Source organism: Acipenser ruthenus, chromosome 6, assembly GCF_902713425.1.
Source record: "Acipenser ruthenus chromosome 6, fAciRut3.2 maternal haplotype, whole genome shotgun sequence".
Lineage (NCBI taxonomy): Eukaryota > Metazoa > Chordata > Actinopteri > Acipenseriformes > Acipenseridae > Acipenser > Acipenser ruthenus.
This window is the reverse complement of record NC_081194.1, coordinates 79,765,166-79,790,597: the sequence shown is the minus strand read 5'-3', so window position 1 is coordinate 79,790,597 and position 25,432 is coordinate 79,765,166. Positions and strand designations below refer to the sequence as shown.

General features: G+C 39.0%; 1 protein-coding gene across 7 annotated transcripts in view; it reads left to right on the top strand.

The window, feature by feature from the left end:
- The window catches only part of LOC117411311 (sentrin-specific protease 6-like), a 42,974-nt gene extending 17,820 nt beyond the window's left edge, over window positions 1–25,154 (top strand). For 4 of the 7 annotated variants that reach the window (XM_059025873.1, XM_059025871.1, XM_059025875.1 and 1 more), the window contains 20 exons: window positions 190–336; window positions 759–776; window positions 1,704–1,774; window positions 2,211–2,281; window positions 2,640–3,057; window positions 4,172–4,413; window positions 4,543–4,698; window positions 8,002–8,035; window positions 8,923–9,111; window positions 9,967–10,166; window positions 10,433–10,560; window positions 10,722–10,838; window positions 12,126–12,248; window positions 12,471–12,563; window positions 13,040–13,440; window positions 15,113–15,204; window positions 15,773–15,864; window positions 17,821–17,889; window positions 18,082–18,232; window positions 24,419–25,154. In XM_059025873.1, coding sequence (XP_058881856.1) covers window positions 190–336; window positions 759–776; window positions 1,704–1,774; window positions 2,211–2,281; window positions 2,640–3,057; window positions 4,172–4,413; window positions 4,543–4,698; window positions 8,002–8,035; window positions 8,923–9,111; window positions 9,967–10,166; window positions 10,433–10,560; window positions 10,722–10,838; window positions 12,126–12,248; window positions 12,471–12,563; window positions 13,040–13,440; window positions 15,113–15,204; window positions 15,773–15,864; window positions 17,821–17,889; window positions 18,082–18,232; window positions 24,419–24,625 — 3,019 coding nt within the window. In that variant the 3' untranslated portion in view covers window positions 24,626–25,154. Of the gene's footprint in view, window positions 1–189; window positions 337–758; window positions 777–1,703; window positions 1,775–1,982; window positions 2,017–2,210; window positions 2,282–2,639; window positions 3,058–4,171; window positions 4,414–4,542; window positions 4,699–8,001; window positions 8,036–8,922; window positions 9,112–9,966; window positions 10,167–10,432; window positions 10,561–10,721; window positions 10,839–12,125; window positions 12,249–12,470; window positions 12,564–13,039; window positions 13,441–15,112; window positions 15,205–15,772; window positions 15,865–17,820; window positions 17,890–18,081; window positions 18,233–24,418 lie in introns of those variants that run through there. The other 3 variants (XM_059025872.1, XM_059025874.1, XM_059025877.1) reach the window with 3 other exon arrangements.
- Window positions 25,155–25,432: the final 278 nt, after the last annotated feature.

Sequence of the window (25,432 nt, the reverse complement as noted above, 5' to 3'; positions counted from 1 at the left end):
TTATGTTGTAACTGCTATATTGCTCACTAAAGCTAGTTAGACATCTAGCTACAAATAATATTTGGGGAAAATAACAAAGATTTAGTTTCCGCCTGGTATCCAGATTTCACGATCCACAGTAACTTCCAGGATATGTCTAGTTGAGCTTGGGTTAAACTCCTATGTATGTGTTTTATTTTTTTATATTAGTGAAAATCCCCAGGCTGTAACATCACCAGCAGTCAACAGCAGAACCAAGTTTATCCTTGTAACTCCTCCACCAACTGGCACTGTTGTGCAGGGACGTCGCTTCCAGCATGCTAATGCACAAGCTGTCATAAAAACCCCAGCCCAAAGGTAAGATCTTCTTACAGCAGATTATTTATCAGTAATGGAACACACTTCAAATTGAGGCCCCTGTATCCTGATTTTAAGGTTTCATGGACTAGTTTGTTATGGAAAACACTAGGAAATGTAGTTTACCAATGGACATTTCAGCAGTACCAATACTTATAAATGTACATTTCCATGTGCTCCCAGTCATTGTGTGGAAAACAATCCACAATTTACCATGTGGAACATGGCATGGTTAAAAAATGATTTAGAATAATCCTCTACTACAGTAAGTAACATAAACAAGACATATGTCAGTATTGTAAATCAGTGGTTTAGTTTGACATCCCTACTACTGTAAATTATTTAAAAAGTGCTCGTATAAAATGTCTACAGTTTGTTTGCGGGGTTTAGAGTCTTACATGTTTCTCTTTCCTCCAACGCAGTCTTGATCTGAAGGAAAGGTAAGCCTATTGAAGTGAATTTGCATTCTCTGTAACCTGCTTCATTAACGGCTTGGGGGCATTACCAGTCTTCAGATTTGCTTTAATTCATTATTTTAATACTGGCTATGCTGAAATGTTCTGAAATCAGGAAAGACATTTCTAATGTAACCTGGGAATCTACAATACAAGTTCCAAGTACCTTGTATTGTATTGTATTTTATCCAAATGTATTTGCAAGGCTTGGAAAGCTGCTTTGCCAATTAAGTATAGCATTGCATTGTTTACTACTGGCAAGTGTTGCATGTGTGTCAGATTGTCAAACATAACACAGTTGAAGATTTCTTTATTGTGTGTGTGTGTGTGTGTGTGTGTGTATATATATACACATATATTATATATATTATATGTGTATATATATATATATATATATACACACACACACACACACATACATATATATATATATATATATATATACTGTGTATATATATATATATATATATATATATATATATATATATATTATATAAATAATATGTATATATAAATAATATGTAGATATTTCAAAGACAACACTATACCTGTAGATGAGTAGCTGCTGCTGTTTTCTGCTACCTAATCTCTTGATTTGTTATATTCAAACTCACTCAAATGATCATGTTGCCGTCAGACCTTATGACCTGTATAATAAACGCACCAGAATGCAAAGTTTTTTTTTAATATTTGGATATCCTGATTATTATTTATTTTTTTAAACAATGAAGACCCAGACGACTGTCAAGTGTGTTTGTTTTACAAAACAAGAACAATAAACAACTGAACTCTTGGATTGCGTTAATGGAATAATGCAGGAATACATTATTCCATTAACTTAAGTCTGCATGCATTTAAGAAAGAGGCTACAGCTTACAGCTTTTTCATAAGGAAACATTTCTTTCTTTTCAGAAAAGAATACCCCCCTCATGTCCAAAGACTGGAATTGGACAGCATAATTCTGACTTGTCCAGAGAGTACAGGTGAGTGTTCTGCAGCTTCTATTTATCAATGGCTGGTTAACTAAAAAACAATCTGTAATCTTGTTGCAAAATACAAAACCTGTTATGTAGCAAAAGAAATATATATATATATATATATATATATATATATATATATATTTATTTCTGACTACTGTCATAATAAGGGTAATTAGGCAAACAAATGTCTACTTTTTTTTTTTTTAAATAGTAAACTGTGGATTTTACAATGGCCACTGGCAAAGGTATGTACTGTACAGTAGAATATTTCCATTCAATCCCAAAAGGAAGGGTGTAATTTTGAGGATAATGGCGATTGGAATCTGTTTGTGACAATGCAAGAACTAAGATAAAAAAAAAATGTTGACAGTAAATTGTTTTGGCCTTAGAGGCTGAGCAGTTTGGTTGTTTGTAACTGTCAAATGTTTCCTTTTGTCAGAAAATAGTAACCAGGTATCAGAAGGGGAAATTAAAAGGCGGATTCAGCAAAAGCGACGACCTTCGTCCGAGGTAATGGATTGTTTTTCACCGAGTGTTTCTAAAAAGGTGGAGGTGAGGGTAAAATGAAGCTTTTTAATAAGAATGGCTTTTTCGTGGTGTATTTTTCATTGTTCAGTGTGATATTTATCATATTGTTTAGTGGTTTTTCCTCTTACTTATTTTATCAGCTGCCCTTCATGTAAAAAAAAAAACACACACATAAATATAACATTCTTGATCCAAGTTTCAGTGCAATCAGATTTGGACTAATGGTTAATGATGTAATGTGGAGCCCCTTCATTTTAATATTAATTAAGTATTGATAGTGCACAAAGATATATGAGAATATACATTTAAAAAAAGTATTTACAATTACTTTCTTCTGTAGGAATTAGACCCTGATGTCTACTTAACACTCTGTGGAAATTGTAGCAAGCCAAGTGAAGATCACGTGAACTGTGAAAACTGCGGGCAGTCTCTCTTGCAGAATGCAACAAGTTGCATAAATAATACTGTCAAAGTAACTGAAACTGCAGGACATCTCTCTCGACCGCCAATTCATGCACTTTCTGCAGGACCAAAACATTTACCCCAAGGTATTCCTAGCAGGAGTTTTTACAGTGCAAATATGACTGTGAATTCACCAATGATGGATGTAGTAATGACTCCTCCAGCACGCACTACCAGAGGCAACCTTGTGCATCCCAACGGGAGAGCTGAACTGGCTGGAGGAACAAGCACTTCATCAAAGATGTCAAGAAGCAGAAAGCACCCTGTATCCAAACCACTTGAACCGAACGATCCAAGTAAGTTCCTTGTCTATATCTTGGATTTTAGAACCTTCAGACTCCCACTACCTGCTTGATTTTTATAATAAACATGTACACAATATACGTGCATCTTCTTGGTATTGTCTTCTTGTAAAACCACCTGTTTATCTCATTTATTTTTATTGATTGATTGATTGATTGATTGATTTAAATATAGCCATGTTAGAACCACATGTTGCCAAACCAAGTTTCAAGAACAGCTGCAGAAAAGAGCAGCGGACAAGCACGACATTATTTTTTTATGAAGGGCATATTGTCAACTATCAGTATTGACAGCTGCGGGTCAAAAAAGGTTTTGACTTTATATTGAAGGTATGGCTTCAAGGATGGAAATAATGCCTTGTTTCCTCTGCTTCGGTGTGCTTCGGTGCTTTTCTCCAAACTTTTCCAACCTCGGAAATTCTTGCCGTGCATCAAAAGTCACTACGGGATTGTGGGATAGTACTGTGTTTTGTTTTAAAGAAACTGCCAGGGAGTGATTTCCCTGCTGGTTTCTTCTCTACACGCACATCGAACAAAGCCTGGCCAGATAGCCGTACTCAGCCGCTTTGGTGAGCAGTGGAAACACACTGTTTTGTTGCAGAGGGCTGCCATTGCATAGCAGTTTGAGTTTAATAGAACATATTCACTGTGGCTAATCAGGCTGGTAGTAAAACCTTAAATAGCTTAAATAATATCCGTTTTATGCTCCATTTACATTGAAAACAAAATACTTACAAAATAGTGGATAACGCCCAAAAACTGCAGAGAAGACTAATGGGTGTGGGGACTAGATTGGAACAGTATATAAGTTATTTAAGGAGTGCAAAAACATCTGAGAATTACTGTAAAAATAATTGTATTTCTTTCAATAAAGTGTTTTATGCATATTAATATACAGTAACAGCTACTTAGAAATATTGAATATCAAACTATTGCATTAAAATATATATCTTTGAATGGGTTATATTGTGTCATATGTGCCGCTATGTTTAATTGGTATATTTTCTCATAACAAGGATTAAAAATATTAGCAAAATGTAGGTCTTATACCTATAAAGGGGATACTCGCCTATTTCTAAGTGTGTGTTGTGTTGCGCTTGTACTGTAGTTGTGTTGTCCAGTGATGAGGACGAGGAAACAGACAATGCCAGCACAGGCAGTGTGAGCAGGATGGATAGCGAGTCTCCTCGCCCCGCAGACTCGGCACACTCCTCTCCAGCACCCTCTGGTGGAAAAGTTGAGGCAGCTGTGAAGGACAACACCAAGCAAGCCGAACAGGCAACCAGTGACATCTTTACAGAGATCGACATCAGAATACCAATACCAAGAAAAGCACGAATGAAAGACCAGGTACTTTTACTTATTGTATATGTTCAAGTGAAACCTGTACACCCACAAAACCTAAAGAAACTTCTTAAATGTTTCCACAAGTGTTGTTTATTCAGTGTGTGATTCCAGCATGTTACTGTTTCCTTGTAGTTTGGTAACAATGTCCCTGACAACGTCATGAGCAAACGTCGTAAAGTTGTTCAGATACAACCTGGTGGCCTGCATACCAAATTAGAAAGCATCATTTTGGATTGTCGAAGCATACGGATAGGATCACTGCGCAGAATGGTGACTGAACCAGTCATTGTAAGTAAAACCCTGTTAATGTTTCTATTTGTGCCATCACATCTGATTTATAGTCATTAATACTGCATGTATTGTATAAACCAATAGTCTGTTTCTTTAAACTTTTTACCTGTTTGCATGTTGGGTTATGTTAATATCCTCTGTCTGTAATGCAGTAAAGAATTGGCATACTTCATTACTTAAACTATAATACTCCACTATTCACCTTTTAACTGTGCATTCATTATGGGTAAGGCCCTGTGAAAATCACTCATTCACGACAGTGTCACGGCTAAAGTATTGTATTTTGCGGAATGTACACGGAACTATTTCATAAATTGTGTAAGATGTTTTTATTTTTTAAACAGCAAATAGAGAGAGAAATGCACTATCATCATCAAAGTAATTCAAGCACTTTTACAATAGCTTGTAAAATGGTGTTGTAATTAACAGCCTGTAGGTAAAGTGTATCTGCAAGGAGAGCTTTCAGTTCTACGTCAGATGCATGTTCACCATTTAGGCCATTTAGGCTGGTCTGATAAAGGAATCACTCCACCATTTTCTACACTCAGTCTGAAGAATTTACGTAACTTTTGGTTGTCCCAATTTTTCAAGAGGGATATGTGCGCAAACAAACGCCTCTGTTAGGTCAAAATGTGTTGTGTTTGGTGCTTACCAGTATTCAGTGGACTTGTGGAACATGGGAGTCACTGTTTTTTGTTTCTTTGCAAGTAAAGCGATCGCTGTACTTCTCTGGATTTCCACCTTTCTCTTCGGTCAATACTTGAATCTAAATGCGTGTCAACACAGACGATTTTCGGCAGTGATCTACAGTAACGTTGCAGGATGTACAGAAGAGCTTACCTCCATCGGTGTGTAAAACGCCTGCTGGATACTGCTTTATGTGATCTGCTGCAGACACATACACTTTTTAGAGACATCAGTTTTCTTGTTTACAGTGTGTAGTAATTTAACTTCCTGCCGAGTTTGCATATAGTCACATGACATAATCACTGCACAGCACTGTGTGCATGGCGAATAGTACACGCAGGCACACAGCAGAGCTGTACAGTTTTGTTAATGCGATTTATTTTTTTGAATGAAATACAAATAATTATTACATTTATTTTTATTTCTTAAGAATATTGTATTGTATCATGGTATTGGGCTAATTTCAAGATTTCCGTGCAGTCTATGATTGCGATTTACACAGGGCCTTAATTATGGGGAGGAAAAACATGAACAGTAACACCAGGGACTGATTTCTGTTGTCTATTGTGATTAGGGTTGCCACCTGTCCGGGTTTGACCCGGACAGTCTGGGAACTGGCATCTGTGTCTGGGTGGCAGGAATTAACAAACCCAGACGCCCTAATGCCTGGTTTTAAGGGAAACTCATAAGAAACACCAACTTTCCTTTAATATTTTCTTTGACGTTGTATAACGGGACATTTTGAAGTGGAATTTATTTTGGCTTTATTGGCAGTTTGGATTGGATCTCCAGTAATACTTCCACCAATCAGAGTGTGGCATATAGTGTGTGATCCCGACTTCTGACAGACTGGTGGTGTGTGCAGCACAGGTTGAAGAAGTGTGTGCTTGACAAGGGAAATAATGTGTCTGATGTCAAAGTCAATATGAGAATGGCAGTGAGTGATGAAGCCAGTTTGCTTAAAAAAATTAAAAGCAGACCAGACATTTCCATCAGTGGATTTAGGAAATCTGGAATTTATGATGCGATCAGAAACTCTATGAGGCTGTGTAAACTGCACCTGCTACTGTGGTACCTGTAGGACTGTTCATTTTTAGGTTAAGCAGTTTTGTGTTATATTTTGTATTTTTTTTATTTTACAAGTGGTTAATTAAGTAGCAGCCAAAATTGTTTATACCAGACTTGTTAGAAAATCTGTGACAATGTTGCAAATTTGCTTTGGATTGTTATTGTCGATACGTGTAGATACTACTATCCACCGTGCAGGTATCGCAAAGTCCCTAAACAATGTGCTAAAATAAATTAGTTCTGCGTCATATAAAAAAAGCTGATTTTGCCAGTGCTTGCTAGTCTATTAACCAATTTTAAATTTAAAGTGTTTGTTTTGTCTTTATTGTTAAAGTTTTCACAAGTGCAATACTGTCCTGCAATTACTACATGATACTGTGATCATTCCATTATGTTATGTTAATGAACCATAGCTATAGTTTTAAAACTGAGAGTTAGCAAATGCCTATCGTTAGTGTACTGCAGTTAGTAATCCTTTCCAGTTACTGATATCTTAAAATTGAAGGGCCATGTAACAACGATAAATATTGTAACTCATTTTTAGAAGGCCTTTGTTCTCCAAGTTGCTGCAGTGACACTGTAGATGCTATAACTAGTTACTGTAAATGTGATACTGTTTTAGCAGACACATTTCATTAAGTAATCATGTACTGTATTTAAATGTTTTTTAAATTAAAACTAGAAATGTCAAAATCTACCAAGGTAGCAAATCTGCAAATTTACTACCAGCTACAATTTATTATTATTATTATTATTATTATTTATTTCTTAGCAGACGCCCTTATCCAGGGCGACTTACAATCGTAAGCAAAAACATTTCAAGCGTTACAATACAAGTAATACAATAAGAGCAAGAAATACAATAACTTTTGTTCAAGTAAAGTACAAGTTTGACAAACCACAATTCAATAATACAGCAGGTAATAGTGATAGTTACATCAGGATATGATTAAATAGTGATAGTTACATCAGGATGTGATTAAATACAAAGTACTACAGGTTAAAAACTTGGCAGATTTCCAGTTATATGGTACGTTATATTAGTTGCCATGACACAATGGCTCTAAAATAATTCTGACCGTCACAAACAGGCTTTTCAGGCTCAGAAATTATTTGTATAAAAAAAAAAAAAAAGACAGGATCATTGCTTCAGAAATTGCATTGATTTATACAGCGTTACTCATCACCACAGCTACTTGTCTCAGTTAAGATTAGCCTCTAGCCTGCCATGATATAGCTACTATTTTTCTGGCTTGCAAGTTCGATTGCTAGAAATATAAAGAGCACAATTCTGTGTATACTGCGTGATTATTGCTTTGTACCGAGATCTGGTGGCATTGTGTTAAACTGTATTACAGTTTACTGCAGTTTTGATAGAGCTAGGCTGAAATATGTCCGGGTTTGGTCTGTGGAAAAGGTGGCAACCCTAATTAATGCTTTATGTTTTGAGATTCATGCCTAAATCCTAATTATTCTCATTAAAGACTTTTAAATTCAAGGTATTTGCCTATTTTTTTTTAAAAATTTCCTTTCTGATTTTAACAGTTTACCCTAGAGTACATCAAAATTGATACTGAAGGTAAGCATTGCAGTTTAAACATTTAACCTAGATGTAGTACAGTTGTCGACAGTACTCTGTCACACAGTAGGTAAAATGTCTGTGTTTTATTATGCCCTAACATGTACTGATCTGTGTTTTATAACAAGATGATACATTTTATTACCATTCTATGTAACCTTAAATTCAATTGCATATTCCATGAATGTAATACAGTAATCCGTCACATACTGTGGTGGGACTAGAGCAAGGGTGGATATGTAAAAAGTCAGATAAATTAATCCTGTTTTAAAAACCATTATACACAGCTGTAACAATTACTTTATTAACACAATTATTGTTTTGAGATTCAGCTTTTATTAGGGAGCTGTGCTAAATCCCTTGTTTAGAAAGATACAGGGTATTGCTGCTTGTGACAGAGTAGCCGTGTGGGTGCGTGCATTCGCTGCTGAGTGACAGGCAGGAGATCGAGGATGCAGGCGAACAGGATTTATTTACATATCAACACACTGAACAGCTCATGTGACACTACCAGCAATGGCAGCGCACAGAGCACATACAACACAGTGTATGAAAACTTTGGTGGGAGCTACAATCTCTGAACTAATCTTCTCTGTTCAGTAATAAACTGATGTTGCTGAAGAGGTTGATCATGGCGGATATGTGACAGGCAGATATAATTTATTTATAGTAGAGAGAAATCCAACCCATGAATAAGCTGTTCTACATAAATTGAACCCTAGATAAAGAATGTTTATCAGGGGCATGTAACTTTCCTGGGGCAACTTTCAATAGAAGGAAGAATCCACATTTAGCTGGCGTTTCTCCAGTCTAGGGAATTATACTTGATTATACTTGAATGCAAGATGAATGGAAGTAAATACAATCTTATGTTTCCATTGCAAAAGCTCCTACAGAGGATGGTGTGCAGCAGGTTATGCTGAGAACATCAGAACTCATCCACTGTGAGTGGTGCTCAGCCAAAAAGTTGCCAGTCCTCTTTTTCCAAACCACACCAGGAGCCTGTTTGAGTCTACAGACACATTTGAAAATGTCCAGGGAGAACGGAGGGGTGTGGTATGATTGCAAAGGAGCCAGTAAGTATGATTAGGTGCATTTGTTTTTGAATTCTGAATGCTATATAATGTCTTTCCCTTCACCACAGACGATGAAATCCCTGGCAAAGGGAGTATAGTGGAGGCGGTCGTACGTATGTCATGCCTAAAACTCATTATTCTCCAACATAGTCTAATGAACCTTCTAAGGGTTATTAAATTGTTTATTCAGCCATGAAATATGCCCTCCCTTAATGAGTGCTAGGATGTGACATCAGGATGGTTCATTTCCCTGCCATTCAGAACAGTAAGAACTACAATGGCCTAAAGTGATGTTTTTGCAGTATTATTGTTCTGCACGCCAGTATTGAAATCCCATGCGCAGGGGCTGTAGTGGAAGCGGCCGTCCATCTGTAACTGTACTAGCTGTCATGAAATTTGGTGTTACCGTTATTTACCATAATTTGTTGATAATATCAGATTCTGAAGGAAATTTGGTCATTCATATTCTATGCTCTTATGCACAAACTTTTTCATCATGCCGGTAACAGATTTTGAAATTACAGCCGTGGTGAGGAATGGATGTTACTCACATACTGCTTCAAAAAGAAATCCCCTCTTGCAATGTAATCGTGAGAAAATACAATGGCTTACCACAAGGTGGCAACAGAGTTTAAAAAAAAAAAAAAAAGAAATGTTTCCTCAGCCACCACTGTGTTGCTGACTCAGTCAAGAGTTTTTTTTATTTCTTTATTTTTTTGTTTAACCCTTGAATGTCTAGGCACATATGCTAAATAACAGAGTGGCATGGTTAGAATAGGTTTGAGTTGTCTCTAGTTTCTCCAAATTTTAGGTTTTGTAGAGGTGAAAATGATGTACATCCCCATTGTTTTGTAGGTCCTGATGAACAATACATTGTCTTGATTTTTGAGAATGGGTTATCTGCACAGGAGCACACTATATTGGAAGAAATACTTCAAGCAATTGGCACAGCTAATAAAATAAGTGACTTTTTGGTGAAATTAAAATTTGAAGAAGCAAACAGAAGGCTAGTGCGATTTAATAAAAGCTATGTGGAAAATTCTCAAAAGGACAAGGTAAGGAAGCCAACAAATGGCTAATGCATGACCTTTCTATGACTCTGAATACTGTATGAATCCAGACAATGGCAGAAGTACTCATTATTGGGGGTTTAACAAAGAGGAAATGTCCCATCCCATTATGTGTTTGTAGTTTATGTGGAGTGTGTGTGTGTGTGTGTTTATATATATATATATATATATATATATATATATATATATATATATATATATATATATATATATATATATAAAACAATGGATGCATTTCTTTTGTCATGTAGCAGGCTCCTGACTCGAGCGTGCAGCCACGCACCATTGCAACACGTCTTCAAACTTCAGCACACCAATTCTTTGAGGATGATGAAGAAATGGCAGATATGCACACTGTCTTTACAGGCCCAGTTCAAAAGTAAGATGTTATGAATATTTTGGATCATTAAGGTAATGAAGGCGCTAGAGGAAACTGTTTGTCTATTTGACTTCATATTTGACTTGTGTCTCAATCACAGCGATTTAGCTTTTCCCCCATTTTCACAGCATATTCGTTGTGTTTTCTGTTTTATTTTCCAGATTAATAGTGTATCCGCCGGCCCCTGCCAAAGGTGGTATTTCTGTCACAAACGAGGATCTCCACTGTTTAAATGAAGGAGAATTTTTAAACGATGTCATCATTGATTTTTATTTGAAGTAAGTTTTATATAAATATTTTTAGTTTGATGTGAAGACCTGAATCATCACAGATCCCAGTTCCCCTCCCAACTGTCAACAAAGAAGTTCCCCTTTTGCATTTAAGTGTATGGTCATAACCGCCTTGTAATGTGTGAAGTGCAAAATGGGTATTTGTATTACCATATTGTGAATAAGGATGCACCGAATCCAGGATTCGGTTTCGGATTTGGCCGGAAATACGTACTTTATTGGGTATGGTTCGGATTCAGACGAATACTTAGGATTCAGTAAACCAAATCTGAATCCTGTATCCGCCCAGACGCACTCACCTCTCTAAACTGCAATGTATTCGACATGTAAAGTGAGTGTGAATTGCTTGAGCACATTAGTAAATGTATTTAATTGTGCAATTGTGGTGGTGATTCTATCTGGAGAGCCTCGTAACAACGATTAACCGTAGTAAACAATATCTATCAAAATAGTGCAACACCATTATTATAGATAACTTTGCACTCACCTGCACTCTTTCATTTAACCTTGTGGCAGCAGGTAAAGTTTCTATTTGTTTAATATTTCTTGCTTCACACAGTCCCACCCAGTCAGAGACTCAGAAAGCCAGTCAGCTGCTGTATAGGTCTGATTGACGGAAACAATCCTGGCAGGCATGTGTGTGCTTTTGGTAACAACTAAGTTTAAACAATTCAATTAATTTAGCAACAGTTCGCACAATTCACACTCACGTTACTGAATACATTGCAGTTTAGAGAGGTGAGTTACAAAACCTGACTTTCCTTAAAGTGTCCAGAGATTCTGGAGCCTGTTGGCAACCGTGTCAGGTGACACAGGTTGAAACGTTATTAAAGAAAATAGTGGGTTATGGCAAAGATGCAGCTCTCCTTTCTTGTAAAGATAAAGCAAACAGTGCTGAATTTTGACGTTTCTATTGTGGGGGGAGGGGGACTAGCAGTAAATTGTGTAAGTTTCAAACTGAAATCTTATTCAGTGGTATATTTCCATTTGGTAATAAAAATACTATGAACTAAAAGGCTCAAAACAATAGATTGTGTGCGTCCCTTGTTAGTAGCTGCTAGTCTGTTTTTTAACAGTTTTTTTAGATTCCGTATGCGGTTCGGTATTCAGCCGAATCTCAAAAACTTGGATTCGGTGCATCCCAAATTGTGAACTTTTTCTGTTCCCATCGAACAATACTGTGTATTTTAAAGATGCACTGACCTAGAAGACTCCTTTGCAGTTTGCTAAGAGCTGTTTTGTTTTTGTTTGTTTTATTGGCCTGTGCTACCTCAGATATCTGGTCCTTGAGAAGTTAAAGAAAGAAGATGCCCAGAGGAGTCATGTGTTCAGCTCGTTCTTCTACAAGAGGCTCAATCAGAGAGAGAGAAGAAACGTTCAGGACACGGCTAACCTCACGTGAGTTTAAAGAGTTGCTGTTCCGCTTGCTTTGTACCTTTGGCTTTGACAAATCCCATACACCTCACTGTGAAAATAAAGGTGCTTGGTTATACTGTACGTGTATCTTTCTTGTTATAAATATCTAATCTGTAATTGTGGTATCCCTGTAGGCCATTTGATGAAGCTTTACCTGTAAAACCGCAGTTGCCAAATGATAAAACATGTCTCATTGCATTACAGAATACAGCAGAGAAAACACAAGAGAGTGAAAACCTGGACTCGCCATGTGGACCTTTTTCAAAAGGATTTCATTTTCGTCCCTATAAATGAATCGTGAGTTCTAAGCATGGCATGCACACAGTGCATTAATATTACTGTAACTGTGAAACAGCGCTTCTTTCTAAGCATGGCATGCACACAGTGCATTAATATTACTGTAACTGTGAAACAGCGCTTCTTTCTAAGCATGGCATGCACACAGTGCATTAATATTACTGTAACTGTGAAACAGCGCTTCTTTTTTTTTCTAAAAAGGGCCATGCCTTTTTGTACTAACACTGAAAACACTTTTCCAATTGTGATGACGTTTGTTTAAGACATTCTTTAGCGCAAGCTATTGAGAGCATCAGATTCAGTGGTATATGGAGGCTGTCTGTCCATCTACATGTGTCTAGATAAAATGTACTAGCCATTCTTTAATTTGGTTATTGAGAATAGAATCATTCTGGGGGTATAATTGCACTACTTGCAAGCCCTGTTATATGAAGTACCTGTACATACTAATATATAGATATTTTTATTTTATTTAGAGCCCATTGGTTTTTGGCTGTCATTTGTTATCCTGGTTTAAGTAGCCCTCAGCATGAACCAAATCCTTTGTACAAGTGTCCACCGATAATGATGAACAGTTCCACAACAGAAGAGAGCAATGTTTCATCTCCAGATGAACCGGATAATACAGCAGGAAGACTTCATTCCACGCAGGTGTTTAACCCTCCAAAGACACCCAGTAAAGCACCTGTCCTAGCTGCTATAGACACAAGTACAGACAGTGACTCTAATAGAGGTATTTTCAAAGAAGGAAACTGCAGTGGCAATATGTCGGAGGAAGACAAGACTGTGACCGACGAACCAGAAATGGCAGAGAACAGCACTAAAGGAGTAAACGGGGCACTGGTTGAACAAGCAAAAACTTGTCTACATTATAAAGGTAAGAACATATCTCTTTCACATAACTGTAATTCATGTATGGGCAAATGTTTCAACTAGAAGTTTAACTTAATGGGTTCAATAGAAACCAAGCCGAAAAACCGACAGAGCAGACCATCGTTGACATTGTTTTCCGTGAACAAATGCAAAAGGAAAATGAAAACTCAAAACCACCACCAGAAAATGGCAGACCCCACTACACAACCGTGTTCATATCAGTCTTGAATGCTACTAAAGTACTGCAGGAGAGAAAGACAAGAGCGCACCAGTCAATAGCACAGCTAATAACAGATATCCCATCGAGAATCAAGTCGAATCCTTGTCATTTTAAATGTATTGTGTTTCTTTTAGTATTTCTATATTTAGCACTATTACATGTTAAATAGTTACGGATAAACAAAAGCTGAAATCTGTACTTAATTCAGGTACTCAAGCAAAGATCATCTGTTGTAAGCAAGTATAATTTAGAGAATATTTGAAAAATGTTGGGCTTACTGAGCACATGCCTTTGACAAATCATTTACATTTTTCATTGCACATCCAAAGCGTCACTTATATTCCCATAATATTATACCTATCATGGAAGAAGACGGCTACAGAATGATCTTTGTTTCTGGATCATGATCTGCAATGACCCACTGTACAGAACAGAAAGGAAATGCTGCCATGTTGAAGGGTGCAGTGCTGCACCCACTGCCCAGCCACACCCGGATATCCCTGTATGCAGTATTTGTGCTAATGCTCCTCCAGGTTGCTGCTATTGTAGTGCTTGCTGTGTGTGTTTTCTATTGTTCCTTGGCACATCTGGATGCATTTTCCTTAGTCAACTCGCTGGCTGTACCACCAGGGTCATTTTCGGGATGTTTGCATACATAGGTGGCAACAAGGCTCCTGCTTGATACCCCAATATACAGAAGTTTGGATAATGTTGCTGTTCCATACGGTGGTTGTCGTTGTTTTTTTGCAAGCTAAAGTACAGTTTCCAGGGTGAAACTAGGGTGAGGTGACCGGTTACATGTTTTATAACTAAAAACTCAAGCCTTGGTCTAGTAGAATTTTTTCTTGTAAGGTAATATATGAATAAATACAGTACAAATGTATTTTTATAAAAATGTTCATTATTGTGCCAATGGTCATTTATGACAATAAAATATGTTCATATTGGTCCAAAACCTGTAAACTTGACCAGTAATTTCTGCCAGCTGTATATAAACTAAACAATAAAAAAACTTTACTGAGGTGTTTTGGTAATTGTCAAAAAGTGTAAAATGTATATGTCAATGCTTTTTCCAACATCTTTTAACAAATGTTTACTTTTACTTTGACTGTCAAACTTGTTGCAAATAGTCCTATTAATGGAGATGACAAGTCTAGTAATCAAAATACAGATACCGTTTTTCTATCTACTGTAACTGAAAATGTGACCGAAACGGCATTACACAAATACATGTATTGAGTTTGTTAACCTGGATAAGACTGTAGAGATGTAGCATAACATTTACAATGCTGTCACGGAGAAGGCTCATTACAGACGGATCAGTCAGTCATTCCTTTCAAATGTAACTTTAAAATTGAAGGTGTGTAAGGCTTAGCAATGAGTTAGTATAGGTATGTCTTTATATTAACATGATCTTCTTCTCCACCGTGACTTTGTATGATGTGTTTCTTTTAAGATGGCTTGCAAAGGATCAGGGTTAGTTACAGTCCTGCAATAAACAGAGATGATGACACGTTCGCATTTTCTGATGATCAGGACTCCAGCCAGGTAAATAAAGTTCCTGATGCCATTGTTGCAACATTTAATTATTTTATTTGTGTTAATATACGTTTTATCAGACCAGTCATTAAAATTGCAGATTTCAGGACCAGCAATCAAGACTAATGGCATTTAAACATGTTTCGTTTACCTTCCTGACTGTTTTATGATGTTTGCAATGATTCTCAATAGTTCTGAATTGTGATGCTTTAAAAATCTAGATTTGTATTATTTTTCTGTTAGTCAGACACTGAATTCCTGATCTTGAAGTCATGTGACAGTTACCTTTCAAATATGTTGACTCCACCGGTATTGTACAGAAGCACATACTGTACGATATCACATGATTTCTCAAGACCAGGAAGAAAAATAATATAACACCACCAGTCTGCACGCACGAATGCAGACAGTAAGATGGTATGTAATACACTGTAGTTTATCAGAATAGTACAGAAATATGGATATTTAAAATGTTACTTTTTTATTATCAGCTTATTGACATTTGTGCAGCTTAATGCATTTTTTGCCCACAACTACCTCTGCAAAGTGAGCAAGCATGATCATGTTGATTTTACAGGAGGAAGGCAGTGATGATGGTGCTTTTGCTGATGACCCAATGAATTCTGCAGAAAGTAGACACTGGCACTTGAGGCCCACCATTTGTAAGCAGTGAGTATGGAAATCAGCATTGTTCTTATTCAGCTATCAGTAACGATGTTAGTCCAGTATCCCCCATGAGGGGAGATTCTAGGTTTTTGTAAATCTGATAATATCTTATAAACCATTTTAGATTTCGACTTTTTATTTTCAGTTTTATGCCATATTGGGCTCATGTAACTTTTTGGTCCTAACATTTTGAGATTTGTTATAACTAGGGCCGCGGAAAATTCACTGTACTTTTTCAAGAAATTCACGAATGACAATAATTAAAAAAAAGAAATACATTTCACGGATTGTCACAGAAGTGCCATTTTATCTTAAAACAAAGTTTTTTTTTTAATAAAAAGTTTCTATTGTAAGTTGTCTAAAATTAATAGCACATCAAAGAAAATCACCGAGGTTTAAACATTTTAACATTTAATGGTAGCTACTGAGTCAACATTTACATTGTAACGCTTAAAACAATCTTTTAAAATGTAACAAACAAGGGTCATTTAAATGTGTTGTAAAAAGTAACAAGCAGACAAAACTGATTAAAACAAAACAAGTTTGAATGACAAATTTGGCAACATTGGCTATGTTCATACAGTAATTAAACAGACTGTGTTGTACAGCGTTATGCTGACTTTGAAAAACAAAATGTTAAACAGGGTTAAGTGCAAGTGACAAAACTGAAATTCTGTTTTTCTTTACACACACTAAATTTATATATGACGTTTTAAAACCACATAACATTGTGCTACTTGAGCGAATCAACCTATACAAAATAATCTGAAGAACAAGAACAGGAAAAACAAGAAGAAGAAATCGTATGCGACTTTTTATCCATCTAGCGTGTTGTGCGCACACACACACACACATGCATGCAAGCATGCTCGCACACGCACGCACACACACACACACACACACACACACAAAATAATTATCTGGCCCGTGAGCAGAAAACTAGTTATTTGTTGAAGGCCAGCGTTGTGCATCTTGTTGCAGTTTCCACACTCATGGTTTGTCTTTGTGGTGTAAAAACCTGTCCATATGCGGAAACTGCTCGTTCTGCATCCTTGGAGTTTGGTGGAATTGACACAAAGCAGCATGCAATTTTGGGCATTTTTGGGAATCTGGTTTCAGACCTCACACAGAAATGAACAATATTGACATTTTTGTCACTTTCAGCAGCATGGTGCTTGTAAGATTCAATTTCATCTCTACAGCTTGTGAAATCAGGGGTTGCATCTAGTGGCAAAGATGTGACATCCAAGACTGACACCATGATAAATATAAGACCTTTTATTAGTCATAGTTTTATTATTGCTGCAGGCATTTCTATGTAGTTGTCTATGGTTTCTACATGATAAAAGCTGTTGAAGAGTAATGTAAAAAAAAAAAAAAAAAAAAAAGTTTTTTACTGTAGGCAGTCAAATACACGATTTCCGTGAAATCGTGCTTTTTCAGTGGCCCTAGTTCTAACGCCTGGCTATATAAATGATACAGAACACACACATTTGGTAAACCGCTCATGATTTTCTCAGTAAAGTTCCATTACAGAGGGTGTCCACAACTGTCCAGTAAAAAGGAACTATTTTACTGGTGTAACCGCTAGATATTTTTCCTCAATCCATTTTACATCATGTATTTAACCTGAAAAGTTATCAGTTTTCATGTAATTTTAAAGGCCCTACCAGCAGAGCGCCACACTGGCACTTAGTTAAAATCAGGCATGCTAAATATAGTATACTGTTTGGTGGCATTGGTCTTTGGACTAAAACCACTGGGGCTGACTGTTTCATAACCACACTTCCTTAGGTGTCTTAATTAGAAAATATGAAAATGATCAACAAACTATACCTGTTTTAAGGTTTTTAATACTGAAGTTTGTATGTCTTGGCATGGTGAGAAATGCAATGAAAATGAGAAAGCTCTGCATGTCTTTAGCAGCAGCAGTACAATCCTGTCTCTCCTGTTTTTCAGACCATGTATTCTGATTATGGATTCGTTAAGAGGCCCTACCAGATCAAATGTGGTGAAGACATTACGAGAGTAAGTGCTTTTATTCTAATTTATACCACTGCTGGCGAAGCTATGCTTCCCCTGATTTACTGTAATAATGCAGGGCTGCATACACAGAAAATGAGTCTATATTTTCAACAACAATGTCTGTAGAACACAAGATATAGTACATTTTTTTCAGAATTACTAAGATTCACACATATATATATTTTTGTATTGTAGGTATTTGGAAGTTGAATGGGAAGCAAGAAAGGGAAGTAAAAGAAGTTTTCCTAAGGAGTTAATGAGGGGTTCCAGTCCTCGAGTCCCACAGCAAGACAACTTCAGTGACTGTGGTGTTTATATCCTGCAGTATGTGGAGAGTTTCTTTGAGGTGAGTTCTTAACTTCAGTGACTGTGGTGTTTATATCCTGCAGTATGTGGAGAGTTTCTTTGAGGTGAGTTCTTAACTTCAGTGACTGTGGTGTTTATATCCTGCAGTATGTGGAGAGTTTCTTTGAGGTGAGTTCTTAACTTCAGTGACTGTGGTGTTTATATCCTGCAGTATGTGGAGAGTTTCTTTGAGGTGAGTTCTTAACTTCAGTGACTGTGGTGTTTATATCCTGCAGTATGTGGAGAGTTTCTTTGAGGTGAGTTCTTAACTTCAGTGACTGTGGTGTTTATATCCTGCAGTATGTGGAGAGTTTCTTTGAGGTGAGTTCTTAACTTCAGTGACTGTGGTGTTTATATCCTGCAGTATGTGGAGAGTTTCTTTGAGGTGAGTTCTTAACTTCAGTGACTGTGGTGTTTATATCCTGCAGTATGTGGAGAGTTTCTTTGAGGTGAGTTCTTAACTTCAGTGACTGTGGTGTTTATATCCTGCAGTATGTGGAGAGTTTCTTTGAGGTGAGTTCTTAACTTCAGTGACTGTGGTGTTTATATCCTGCAGTATGTGGAGAGTTTCTTTGAGGTGAGTTCTTAACTTCAGTGACTGTGGTGTTTATATCCTGCAGTATGTGGAGAGTTTCTTTGAGGTGAGTTCTTAACTTCAGTGACTGTGGTGTTTATATCCTGCAGTATGTGGAGAGTTTCTTTGAGGTGAGTTCTTAACTTCAGTGACTGTGGTGTTTATATCCTGCAGTATGTGGAGAGTTTCTTTTGAGGTGAGTTCTTAACTTCAGTGACTGTGGTGTTTATATCCTGCAGTATGTGGAGAGTTTCTTTGAGGCGAGTTCTTGCTTTTATTTTACACGCTTGTGTCGTTCTCAAACATTTTCCACTTACCTGCCTAGGTATCAATGAAGCAAAATAGTTGTATCATATAAAAATAGCATGCTCACCTGTTTATAAAGGGTGGGCAGAGCCAGTGTTGTCTAGTGCAAAGCTTTTCAAATTGTTTTGTTTTGAGGACTTTGAGTTTTGTTTTGAGTTTTGAATAGGGACCCTCAACTGAAAACACAAACAAGAAAGAAGAGCTTTGCTGCAGTGAGAGGAAGGACAACACATACCATATTTAGTGGCTTCATCACAAGGCCTGTCATGCACTGCCACTACCAAAACACTGTTTTTGGACATACGATGTTTCTACAAAAGAAAATTCTGGAAACCTTTCTGGGGCCCAAATGGGCAACCTGTGCAGACCCCGGGGGCCACTGGACCCCAGTTTGAGAACCACTGATCTATTGCCTCTAATAGAGTTCTGCAACCTATGAGTTAATAATTATATATGAATATAAATGGGTGGAAAATAGTCTCGCACTATAAACCTAAATGTACCAAACTCATTTGAAACCATGAATACCTACATACAGCAGTTTGGTGCCTTAACAGACACAATTTTTAATGTCTAATAAAGAAGTAGGACTAGACTAAAACAAAGCAAGGTAGAGTTTTTATTTTTTATTTTAATACTTATGACCATAACTGTTAGTAAATAATGTTAGGTTATTATCATAACCCTGGTTCCCTGAAATAGAAATGTAACCATTACCGTATGAGTATTTACCTCCTAAAGACCTGAATCCTCAATATTGTATACCAAAGCTGCTCCATGAGCCTGTGACACAGTAATGACTTGCCCCCGAGGGCACAAAATGACTGCGCTCACAGATCTTGGCTTAATTTTTCATTCACGCCTGCTGCAATTGTGGACACAGCAGCCTTGAAGGTTAATGGTTACATTTCAATTTCTAGAAACAAGTACAAAATGTGGATGAGTGTACCAAAGCCATTGAAAGGGCAAGATTGCAGAACGACTGGAATGCTACAAGGCTAAGCCAAGAGGCTGCCTTGTGCTTTACCATACAGAACCCCAGTAACAAGTAGCTAGGGTGAAAAATGCAGCTGTTCAGGGGCCAGACCCAGAGTTGCAGGCACTTTGGCTCGGTCCTGCCTGATTTTCTCCAGACACAGCAGGAGCAGGGCGAGTGGTGGGAAGGCATATAACAGTTGCCTCAACCACTGCTGTGGTTAGGCATCTATTCCCAGCGGGTCCCCCCACCTCCTATTATGGAGAACCAGAGGGGGACAGTGGGTTGATTCCTGGGAGGCAAAGAGATCTATCTCTGCTCCCAAATGAGGCTCACCACCTCGGGGTGAAGCCTTTACTCTGAACTGCTGGGGACTCTCCTTGAGAGGAGGTCTGCTGCCCAGTTTGTCACCCCGGGCAAATGTACTGTCTGCAGTGAGAGGAGCTTCTCGTGTGCGCAGAGCAAAAGCTTGCGGGCCATGCAATGGAGATTGGGCGACCTGATGTAAGCCACCACTGTTGTGTTGTCTGTACGGACAAGCACATGTCTTCCCTCAAACTTGCAAAAAATTCTGCAAGGCCAGCTAAACTCCCTGCAGTTCCAAAACATTGATGTGGAGACCCTGCCATGGGGGTTCCACACACCTTGCACAACCCTGCCATTCCACACAGTGCACCAGCCCAGACTGGACGCGTCCGTGGTGACGACCTCCCTTCAGGTGACATTGCCCAGAGTGTCTTTAGACAGTGTTGGGACACTGTGTCAATCGGCGGTCGCGGTTCAACGTGGGCTGAAAACCCCTGCTGTTGAACCAGGCTTGTAGAGGGCACATGCGCAGGATACCTAATGGAAGGGTCTGGGAAGCTGCTGCCATCAGGCCTAGGTCTCTAGAACGTCACTACCGTGAGCGCTCTGTTGATCTGAAAGAGCTCTAAGCAGGCGGTTATTCTGTGCACTTTGACCAGTTATGTGTGGACCTCTGCCTTTGCTGGAAACTGTCGTCTAGATAATTGAGCTTTCTGATGCTTTGCGTCTCAATGGGGCCTGGATAGCTTCCATGCACTTCGAGAAGGCACAAGAAGCTGGGGAGAGGCTAAATGGCAAGACACGAAACTCGTACGCTGTTCCCTGAAAGGCGAACCGCAGGTACTTCCTGTGTGCTGGTTTTATGAGGATCTGGAAATAGGCATCTTTGAGGTCCACCGTGGTGAACCAGTCGCCTGGCCTGAATAACTGCAACAGCTGTTGTATTGTCAACATTTTGAACATCCTTCGGCTGAGATACAGGTTGACCTGTCTGTCGAGGATCGGTCTGAGGCCACCATCCCGCTTGAGCACTTGGAAGTACCTGGAGTAGAACCCTTCCTCCCACTGGAGGGGGTCTATCATGCGAATAGCACATTTTTGCAGCAGAGCTGCTACCTCCTAAGACATCACAGCGGTGTCCTGTGGGTCCGTGACTGATGTTGTAGTCACACCCCGAAATGGAGGGGGCCCGTGTTTGAACTGCAATTAATAGCCGGTTTGAATGGTAGTAAGCACCCAGACATCTGTGGTGCACTGACACCAATAGTCCAGATGGCTCCCTGAGAAAGGGCCCTGGGCCTGTGGCAGCAAATTCCTAGGGTTGCTGCTTGGCCTGAGGCTTCTGTCTCTGTGTAGGGTGGTGGAACCTATTAAAGCCTCTGCAGCGAACAGCCGCAGGCTGGTTCCGAACATCACCTCGCCAGTTGTGCCGGTCTTTGAGGCTGCTGAGGACTCGGGCACCAGTTTGCCGCTGGTTTAAGTGCTGGAGGTGGTCACTTGGGAAGCTGGTGAACCACGATGAGAGCACTGCAGCATCTTGTCCACCACAGGACCAAACATCCAACAGTGGTGCTTTGTCCCTGTCAGGCACGTGTGCCTGGGAAAGCCAAAGCTGCCTACGTGCAGATGCCAGTGCAGCCAGGTTTCTGCCTATAGCCGGTCCATTGAGCTTGGACACACGGAGCAGGTTCTTGTTAACCAGGCGCAGCTCAGCTGTTGTGATGAGGGCCTGTGGTTCCCAGAAAGGGGACTGGTAAGCTACCAGGATGCTTTTATAATTGCCTAGCCATGCAGCAAATGCACTAGCTGAATAAGCTCTCTGGAGGATCACCTCAGAGACCCAGCACTGCTTGTTAGGGCAGGCAACATCCTTAGAAAGGAGCGCTAATTGAGGTGCCTGGACCAAGGTGGCAATAGAAGCCTCAACCGGCGAAAAATGGGCCAGGCCCAGCTTCTCCGCATCATGCACCCTATATAGAGTGTCTCATTGACTGGGAAACAGCAAGAGCTGTTGCCAGATGGTCCCAGGAAGACTGGATTTCAAAAAGAAAATCCAGATGAACTAGGGGAATATGGGAGAGGCGGTAGGCTTGTCGTCGAAAAACGACTGCCTTGTTTCCCCTCCTGTAGGCCAGGCCACTTGCAGTATTGCAGTGGCCCTCTTGATTAGCGGTGTAAGCTCTGCCGACAGGGAGACCTTAACCGCAGGGGACGAGCTGTCAGACTCCACGTCTTCAGATGACAATGGTGCATGAGGCACCAAATGTTCCCACAGTAATTCAGCGAGAAACCTTCTTTGATGGGAAACAGCTGCTGAGAGCTTTTCCATCTGCCCTGAGCCTGCCAATTGGCGACTCTTCTTCCTCTTCCGCAGGGAAGGAGAAGGAGGAAGACTGCAGATCTTCTGCGTGGGCTACTTTCCAGGGTGCGTCGTCCGCTCTCCCTTGGCATAGAGTCATGGGGTGAGGACACAGCCATATCTTTGAGAGGGTGATGAGGAAGAGTGCTTAACAGGAGTAAGGGACACAGAGCTCTCCTTAGAGGTGTGGGATAGCCACTTCACAAAGCGTGCGCTTGGAAAAAGGGACAGAAGATAATCAGAAGCTGCAATTAGCTAGTGCCTCCTTGATGTGCTCTGGTGCCAGGCAGGGAGAGCACCTGTTGTGCTTGTCCTTAATAGGCAGACTGGCCTTGCATATCTCACAAGGATAGAACCCGGGCATGATGCAAGGAGCAAGCAGTGCAGTGTACAGATACAATTGTGCAGGTGCTGCCTCAGTCTGCTTATAAATATCGACCGGGCTGGTCAAGACCCAAGCAGGACCGGTTTGATACAGGTTTCTGAGGGGGTACTGAATTGGTTACTACACCAGCAAACTCATGACGTAACTCGGAAATGACTTCAGATAAAACTTGCACCAACTGGCTGTTTGCATAAATTCCGCTTGCCTCTAAATTAATCAAAATACTTTGAAGCCACTCTAAAATGTACTAAATGGTATCATCACTGGTATTATTTTCTAGCATATTTCTCGCTAGATTATTTTTTTGTCGAGCGTAGTTCTGTAGCTGGGTTGCTATGTCGGGCCTAGCAGCTCAGCCATGTGAACCTAATAAAATAAAATAAAAACCGTTGTAAAAAAAAACATTTTACATACAAAACAGGTAAAACAACAAGACCCTTTTTAATTTCTACAGACAGCACAAGACAGCTACCGTATTTCAGTTTGAAAATCAAAGCCTCTCATTGGCTGAACATGTTAACAGGTAACAAGGAGGAACACCGATCTCCCCGATGTGGAAGGGGTGGGATTGATTGACAGTTTGCAAGTGCATGTATCGAATGGATAAAAAGCACATCACATGGATAAAAGGCACAGTGAATGTATAAAGCACATATTTAATGTTTTGATGCTAGTTTTTAACCTTCGACTATTGCATTTAACATTCGATGGTAGTATTTAACATTCAATACTTGCATTTTATTATTATTATTATTATTATTATTATTATTTATTTCTTAGCAGACACCCTTATCCAGGGCGACTTACAATTGTTACAAGATATCACATTATTATTATTTTTTTTTTTATATACAATTACATTATTTTTTATACATTATTTTTACATACAATTACCCATTTATACAGTTGGGTTTTTACTGGAGCAATCTAGGTAAAGTACCTTGCTCAAGGGTACAGCAGCAGTGTCCCCCAGCTGGGATTGAACCCACGACCCTCCGGTCAAGAGTCCAGAGCCCTAACCATTACTCCACACTGCTGCTGCATTTAATATTCAATGTTGAATTTATTATTTGATGTTAAAGTTCAATATTTAATACTTGCTTAAATTAAACATTTTAATGAGTTGTCATTCATTATTTAATTTGTTACTTTCACCTCCCATAGTATATTAGTTTAGAACATGTATATTAAAACAACATTTCTCTTTGTACAACAGATTATATCGACTAATACTGAACCTTTTCAATGTGAATTTGAATGTTTGTTATTTTTTTCATCCAGAATTTAATCCCGAGTTTTGATCTGCCGATGAACCTGACCGATTGGTTTCCCCAGCACCGAATGAAGAAAAAACGGGAAGAGATCAAAGAGCTAATTCTGAAACTACAGGAACAGCAGCAAACAGACAGGATGGGGCAGACAGATCCTGGAACAGAAGCATTATCAGAACTAGTTCCAGAGAACACCAGTGCTAGCTGCTCTGACTGAAATCTGCTTGTACACGTGCTATTGCTACCCAAGCATGTGGAACTCTTCTCATCTTTAATTACAGCAGCAGAGTCCTCCTGGAAGCTGCATGGGAGTACATGTGCTAGTGCTGCCCAAGCATGTGAAACTCTTCTCATCTTTAATCACAGCAGCAGAGTCCTCCTGGAAGCTGCATGGGAGTACATGTTCTAGTGCTGCCCAAGCATGCGGAACTCTTCTCGTCTTTAATCACAGCAGCAGAGTCCTCCTGGAAGCTGCATGGGAGTACATGTTCTAGTGCTGCCCAAGCATGTGGAACTCTTCTCATCTTTAATCACAGCAGCAGAGTCCTCCTGGAAGCTGCATGGGAGTACATGTTCTAGTGCTGCCCAAGCATGCGGAACTCTTCTCATCTTTAATCACAGCAGCAGAGTCCTCCTGGAAGCTGCATGGGAGTACACATGCTAGTGCTGCTGGGTCTTTTCTTTTTTAAATAGTTTTGTCAAATTCCAAAATATTGTTAAATAAAGTATGTACATATGTTAATGTTGCCGGTCGTGCAGCGTTTGTAATTTAGTTTTTCACTTGTTAGATTAATTAGTTAAGTATTCTCTGTTGATAGGAGTAAAATAGTGAAGTACTTTTATGATCAAATAAAAAGGTTTATGGACCATATCATTTTCCTTTTTTGGTTTTTTAAGATGGTTGCAGCTTCCATTTTGGAGTTGATAACATTAATTAAATTACCAGTAGTTACTGACTGCACAGTATAAGTAGTCCCTATTCACAAACTTCAAAATCAATGTTTTTATTTATGAATAAAATAGG